Below are 7974 nucleotides of genomic sequence, written 5' to 3' on the forward strand. Positions count from 1 at the left end.
TCGATGAAAGAAAAAATTTTCTCTCGATCCTCTCGTACGACGTTTCAATTAAATACGATCGAACGTAAATGAATTCAATTTTATTGATTAACCGATCTAATTAATTAATTCGCTACAATTTTTTCTTGGAAAGATTCTAACGTATGCGTCACTCGACTCTTATAAAACTCCTCGATGATATAATCCAATCTTGACAGAGCAAATTTATTAAATATTATCATCCTCTCTCTCTCTCTCTCTCTCTCTCTCTCTCTCTCACTCTCTCTTTCTGTCTCTCTTCCTCCGACAACGATACGAACAACCTTTAACAAGATGAAAGAGCCGTGAAAATTGTCAGCTCGTATAATCGACTTCCTCTCGTGCGAGCCATTAGAGAGGCGCGAAGTTCGTTTCGAAACTAAATTACTAACGAGAAGAAACGCGTACGCGTAGCTAGTAGCTTCTATTAGATACTTGTTCGAGAGACTACGCCGACGACTACTACTACTATTACTAATACGACTATACTACGACGATAACGACGACGACGACGACGACGACGACGACGACGAACCTGAGAAACACTTCGAATTATTCTCCTCTCTAGACCTTCCCACGAGATCACACTTTGCTCGTTTGCGGATATATTAGATGATAAAATAGAATTAGACGCTTCTAACATTGTCGCTTTCATAGGTAGATATATCAGTCTAAACGTATCAGATAAAAAATTATTTCCAAAGGATTCTATATCTAGATACACCAAGTGTCTACACGATTGATAATTTTAAAGAAGAAGAAGAAGAAGAAGAAGAAATAAATTACTTGGTAAACTGATCGGACGTTAATTGATAAGAATTATTGTAATATTTATTAAACGATAATAGAAATGAAATAATCTTCGACTAAGGACAAAAATGTTATGAGAATATAATTTCTTTTTTTTTTCTTTTTCAAATGATTGATACATTTAATTATAATTAACTTTTTAATTAAACTTCGCCTCTCTCTCTCTCTCTCTCTCTGTCTTCTTTTACTTTTGCAATTTTACGTAAAAACTCGATAAAGTGGTATAAGAAAGAAAAATACCTCTTAGGCCATCACGAATGCATAAGATTGCATTGTGTCGTTAGAAAGGACAGTAGATAGACGGGTGAAAATTTGACGATACCACGAGACTCGTATTTTCTACGAGAGCTAAACTTTCTCTACGAGTATACGCGTGAGACGTTCAAATATGTATGTATGTGTTATAGTATATATTCACGTACTATACCCTATATGTAAGATCTATATCAAAAGACGAATGTATAGATACATACGTATGTACCTATGTACGTTTTAGAAACGACTAGAATCTTACGTAGAGGATTTTCCAACGAAAGACTTTTCAACGTGTAGGTATATCTGCATATTTTTACGGTAACCGTGACTTCTCTATATTCTCTCACCCCCTCTCACATACCTCCCACCCCTTTCACCACGCTATCGATTTCTTTCGTTCTCTTTCTTTTCCTCTGAAAAGATTAAATAAATAAAAAAAAAAAAAAGTTTAAAGAAAACCTCGCGAAGATTCACACCTTTATGCCTGCCAATAAAATGAAAGAGGAAGACAGAGAGAGAGAGAGAGAGAGAGAGAGAGAGAGAGAGAGAGAGAGAGAGATAAAAGAGGATTTTGTTCGAGAACACAAAAGAGAACTCGGTACTATGTGCGAGCTCTATGTATTTCCTTTTTATTACGTGTAGGAGAGGATACTTTAACCAGGAAATCCTCGATTTAACGCAGCTGCTTTTGCTAGAAGCGTTAGAAACGTTTTAGATACTTGCGTAGCAACTCTATCCGGGCGAACGTGGCTTTGATTACACGAGGTATTAGAATTCGTGCAATTTTACGAAATAACCGTAGCGTGATATTCGAAAGTGAACGTTGCAATTGAGAGAGAGGGGGGAGAGAGAGAGAGAGAGAGAGAGGTAAATCCGAAGTTTCTAATTTTCTCGAATGAAATTCCTTTACAAAAAACGAAGAAACAGCTCTCTTTTTCAGGAAATATTAAAACCACTTTAATAAACGTCGGGAATTATAATTTTGCGATTTAATTTGCGATATATCGTGAAAAGTTACAAACGTTGTTACAAATGTACGTTTAGCGTTTATATTAATTTATTATTAATTTCGTCTCTATCGAAAACAGAGATTAAGTTTTACTTTTGAATCAAGAATAATGACAATGATAATATTAACAACAACAACAACAACAACAATGAAAAACAAGAAATAATAATAATAATAATAATAATAATAATAAATAAATAAAGAAGGAATATTTTGAATATGAATTGAATATAAAGATAAATATAAAGATGATATACGAGGTTTGATATTTTTCGAGATTGTCGTAGGAGAAGAAGAAAGAGAGGAAAAAAACGAAATAATTTACGTGGAAATATTTCTCATCGAAAAGATTTTTATCGAAACGTTTATGCATTCCTCTCCTCCTTTCCACTACTTTCGAAGGGGGTAAAGAAAAAAAAAAAAGAAGAGAAAGAATTCTTGGGAAAGGTTTTCACGCGATATTTCACGTTATTTTCTTTATAAGCCGCGCAAAACGTGCATTTCTCGATTTATTTTCGACTTTACATTTGATATTTCGTTATACGTCGTGCCGTTGCATTAACGAGGATACCCATGACTCTGCTGGCAGTATCCAAAATATATCTGCTTGCTGATTTCTCCATTGCATTGATTTTTTAAATAAATAAAAAAAAATATAAATTACTCAGGTATACTGCGTTATTCATAACGAGAGGAAAAAAGACAGTTTTTAATTTCGAAAAAAGAAAAAAGACAAGAGAAAAAGACCGCGTGGACAAACTCCGACGTCGTATCCACTTCGTCTTTCAACGAAGCGATCAATGAAACAAAGCTTTTTGTATTTTCTTTCTTTCCGAACACTTTCATTTACTCACGTAGAATCGACACAATTATCCAGGTAAATTATAATTTTATCGATCGTTCATTATATTCATGTAAATCGGTTAATCGATATCTCCGACTCTTTCTCTCTTTCTATATTTCACGTAGAAGATGGATTAATTGTTAATGCTTCCGAAGTAGTTCGACAGAAATAAATTTCGATGTATTGGAGTGTTCATGAAAAGCTCAGAAAAATTGAATGGAGTAAAAGATTAAGAGGAAGCGAGAGAGAGATAGAGAGAGAGAGAGAGATACAGATAGACAGAGATAGAGAGAAAGAGGGATAATGAATGAAAGAACAAGAGAGAAAGAAAAAGATAATGAATGAAAGAACAAGAGAGAAAAAGAGATAGAAAGCTTAGCTAACATTGAAATTTTCACGAACCATCTCCCTTTGTTACAGTCGGGGGCTAGCTCTCTCGCGAAAAAAAAAATAATTCATGAAACGTTGAATGAATTATGGGACTCGACAAAGAAATTACGAGAGGACAAAGGTCACCCAACAAATCTGGATATTATCCAACGAGAGAGTCTGTAACGTCCCGATAATGTTCTCAAAATCTTTCTCCTTTCTACGAAACTTTTTTAAAGCCGTCTATTTTTTTTCCTCTCTCTTTTCTTCTTTTTCTTTTTTTTTTTCTTTGCGAACAAAGGAAAGGAGAGGGGGAAAAATAATCGAAAAAATTTCTGCGCTCTTCTGCGTACGTAGCTACTTTGAAAAATAAAAAGGAAACGAACAAAAAATTAATGATAATAAATTCCTTCCTTTTTTCTTTCTATTTCTTTTTTTTTTTTTTTTTTTTTTGTATTTAAGTATCACAAAATGAAACTTATCGCAGTGAAAATTCTTTACTTATTAAATATCCCGATCAATCGAATATAAAAAATAATTATACTCCATTAATTCGTTTATTTATTTCAATTGATTTACCTTAAAATCGGGATCCGTCGTCATTCTTTTGAACGAGCCGATGATATAAAGCGTCCCCGTTCCCGTATCCACCATTTTTGCCTGAGTACTATACCTAAAACAAGAGAGAAAGAAAGAGATAGATAGATAGATAGATAGATAGATAGATAGATAGATAGATAAAAAGAGAGAGAGAAAGAGAGAGAAGAGAGAAGAGAGAGAGAGAGAGAGAGAGAGAGAAATATCAAAAACAGAAAAGAAGAATAGAGTGTTAACGTTAACTAAAAACTGTTTTTTTCGATCGCTATCTACCCATTCGATTTATATCGTACTCGTGATTGAAAATTCGAGTGGACGGTTTTCGACAGTGAGGGGGTTGGGAGAGGAGGACGAACGGGATAGGAAGTGTCCTCGTAACGGAGCAACGTTCCAAAGTTTTTTCTTTTTTATTATTTTTTTAAATTTCCATTTCTCTCTTTTTCTTTTCTTTGTTGTCATTGTTATTGTCGTTGTTATTGTTCTTTTGTTATTTTCGTTTTTTCTGGTAGTTGGCAATAACATTCGTCGTAAAGACAAGGGTTTATAAAAGAATATCGACCGTCATCGGATGTATTTTTAGGAAATGTAAATTTTTGTAAAGGTGCACACAAATCTTTTACATATAAATATGTATGCAATATATATCGAACGTGATTTATATAGCGATACATATTACATGATTAATTTCTAAGATTACATCGGTATTGTACTCGAGAATCTTTGAGAATCCACGATGTTCGTAAGAGGCAAGAAACGACTATTGCCATTTGAAATAACAGGAAATAGAAGAAGGGATTCTCACAGATGTTGAAACGGAAGTGAGATCGAGTAAACGGGGGGTTGGTTGTCTAACGCGAAGGGATGATCGTTTCACCCTCGGCCACATCTACTTTCGCATTTACATCCGCCCACATCGTTTTTCTCTCTCTCTCTCTCTCTCTCTCTCTCTCTCTCTCTCTCTCTCTCTCTCTCCCTATGTCTATCTCTATCTCTGTCCGTCTGCCTGTCTACGGCTTTTGCAAAAGAGAACCCTTTGTGGAAAAGAGCCACCCTATATCATGGATTCGTCGTTATTTTCGGGGTTAAAGTATTATATATACGAACAAAGAGGGTTGGTAACGAAGTGATCATTCTTGATGAGAGAGAAATTACACGCACGTTTTTGCTCGTCCCCTTTTTTTTTTATTCTCTTTTCTTTTCTTTCTCTACCAAAAAAAAAAAAGAAATCCTATCTTCGAGGTACAATCTGATTATCATAATTGAAATGAAAACGTGTATACGTGCACGTACGTATACATATATGTAATATCTTTTATATCTTTTTTTCTTTCTTAATAATCATTGGAATAAATAATATCGATTTTTATTAAACGCTTTATCGATTCGATGATCTAAAGAATTTCGACGAAAGAATTCAAACGATATCGATCGATCGATTTTTTTTTTCATATGTATATTTTTTTTTTTCTACAAAACGATACTTCGGAAAAAATATTTAGAACTAGATGCGAATCGTTGTCAATAATTATTTTCGATAAGCTAAAAGCGAGACTCCTGGAAAATAGATTTATCGATCGAAGATTTAAATTAAATTCAAATTATTGATAACCAGACGAAAATCTAAGGGAGTTAGCTTCGTGAACGTTTTATTAATGAGAATATATGTAGAAATATATGTGTAGAAATATACGAGATTTATGATTTACATAGAACGAGTATGAAATACAACAAGAGAGAAAGAGAGAGAGAGAGAGAGAGAGAGAGATAAGTACACGATTCGCAGCTTCGTTTTCGTCGAGTAAAATTTTCCAGCTGTCGGCGACAGACGTTAAAGCTTTTCACGTTTCGGGGGATGAAAATATGAGGGATGAGGGTAGTTGGTAGTACTTCGACACTTTCCACAAAGAGTTTTACCGCAGCGTAAATCGGCCGTACGATTACAACGCGCCACGTGTGCGGTTGGCTAATTGAGATTTGTTTCATAAACGACGCTTTCTCTCTCTCCTTTTCCAGCTGGCACTACATTCATTTCCGTAATTCACCCGGACCTATTCTCTCTCTCTCTCTCTCTCTCTCTCTCTCTCGCTGGTCTGCCCCATACTCCCGTTACAATATTTTATTACGAACCCTACGAGACGAACTCTCTTACAGACTTTTTTCTCAGTACCGTATATATATCGTCATTTCGACTTTGTGTCTCTAACGTATACAACGTGTCGTATTACACGTGTGTAATATCGCACATGGTAATATTTATCGTTCCATTTTATTTTTTACTTCTGATCTTTTCTTATTCTTTTCTTTAGAAAATAATATAATAACGTTAAGTAATATAATAACTTTCAATAATTATGCTTCTATTTTCGTCTCTATCACAACGATATTGGATAAAGTATATTGTAAGTAATAATATAATATTAATTATTATAATTTTTGTATCATTCTATATTAATAAGTTTAATATTAGAAATTATCATTAGATCAAAATTTTTCGATTGACTCAATCTTGACAGATATTTAATAAAATTAATGATTCTTAATTTTAATTATACATTATTCATAGACAATCTTAAAACGATAAAGATTTATCGATTTAGAAATTTTCATAAAATATTTCAACCAATTTCATTGTTCGTTCGATAAAATCTCAATATGCTCGTTATACGAAACAAACCCATGTCCTTCCTAGTACGAAATGAAGAGTTACAGATCTTCTCGGTGGCTCATCTTTTCTTTCTCCCACACGTTGACGCAAGTATTAATTTTACAAGGCGTAACGTAGAGCGGGCAATTCGTTTTGAAATTTTAATGAAAGGAACTCTCGCAAAAGCGTATGCAAGATAATCCCATTACTCTAACCATTCCGTGCTCCCGAGCGCCACTTTAGCTCGCATAAAATTAAGTGGCAAGGAAGAAATGAAAAAAGAGAAAGAGAGAAAGAGAGAGAAAGAGAAAAGAAAAGCGAATAAACGGCCGGTGTCCTCGCGTGACCGTACGTGAATTACGTGTGAAACACTCTAACCTTCTCTCTCTCTTCTTTCTAAAGAAAAATTTCACTTAATGTTACTCTCTGAATCAAATCTTTATGTATATTACTTCGCATTTAGTTCTCATAATCACGTATATCGTATGTGTCAATGTATCTAATTGCCACACCATAATTCCATCTTTCACTGCAATGTAGAAATATAGTATTACTTGTACGTATTATAACGCAATGTGATACCTATATACAAAAAGAGAGAGAGAGAGAGAGAGAGAGAGAGAGAGAGAGAGAGAGAGAGAGAGAGAAGAGAGAAATTACATCATATTTACTAATTACTGCTTGGAAATTTCATCAATCTCGACCTTTATTACATTCGCCGGTCCAAGTATAAACAAATTTGAAATAAAAAATTGAAATAAAATTTGCAAAACGTATTACAAAAATATATAACTAATTTCACGCGGAGTTAAAAGTGAAAGAAAATCTTAATAAGATTTCCATTAAAATATTCGACGAATTTAATGAAAGTATGTTGAAATTATATCAAAATATCAGCGTGATCGTATCAAACGTAGTAAAACTATCTGCGTCTATAACACACATACATATATATATATATATATATATATAGATACACGTATGAGGACATAACTAAGAGACTAGGATTTTCCTTTGTGAACGGTAGTACAGACAGAAAGAGAGAAAACGAGAGAAGTCAAAGCAGCCGCCATAGTGGATTTTAAAGCGAGTGTCGGATCCGGCGCACTTCAATGGAGAGCGTTTAAACTTTTAATGATCGTCGCCGGTTCAAGCGGCCGCCGGAATAAGCCCCTCGAGTCACCCTTTCCAGGGGCGTATCGAGGACCCCGTCAAACCCCACTACCTCTATCACCACCACCACCACCATCGTCTCCACCACATTTATCACCACCAATCTACGAGGACGTCTTTCTCCGAGTTCTCCGAAATCACCCTCGATTTTCTCGCGTCCTCTTAGAATCGCTCCAACGACCTTCGTCGTTCCTCCTTCTCTCTTTATGATTTTCTCTCTCTCTCTCTCTCTCTCTCTCTCTCTCTCTCTCTCTC

At 34.7% G+C, this 7974-nt stretch overlaps 1 protein-coding gene across 1 annotated transcript in view; it reads right to left on the reverse strand.

Moving 5' to 3' along the window:
• The window catches only part of LOC122633532, a 54323-nt gene that overhangs the window by 2170 nt on the left and 44179 nt on the right, over window positions 1-7974 (reverse strand). The window contains exon 3 of the mRNA XM_043821504.1: window positions 3885-3978. Within this exon, the coding sequence (XP_043677439.1) occupies window positions 3885-3978 (94 nt within the window). The remainder of the gene's footprint in view (window positions 1-3884; window positions 3979-7974) is intronic.

The sequence above is a fragment of the Vespula pensylvanica genome, chromosome 12, assembly GCF_014466175.1.
Source record: "Vespula pensylvanica isolate Volc-1 chromosome 12, ASM1446617v1, whole genome shotgun sequence".
NCBI lineage: Eukaryota > Metazoa > Arthropoda > Insecta > Hymenoptera > Vespidae > Vespula > Vespula pensylvanica.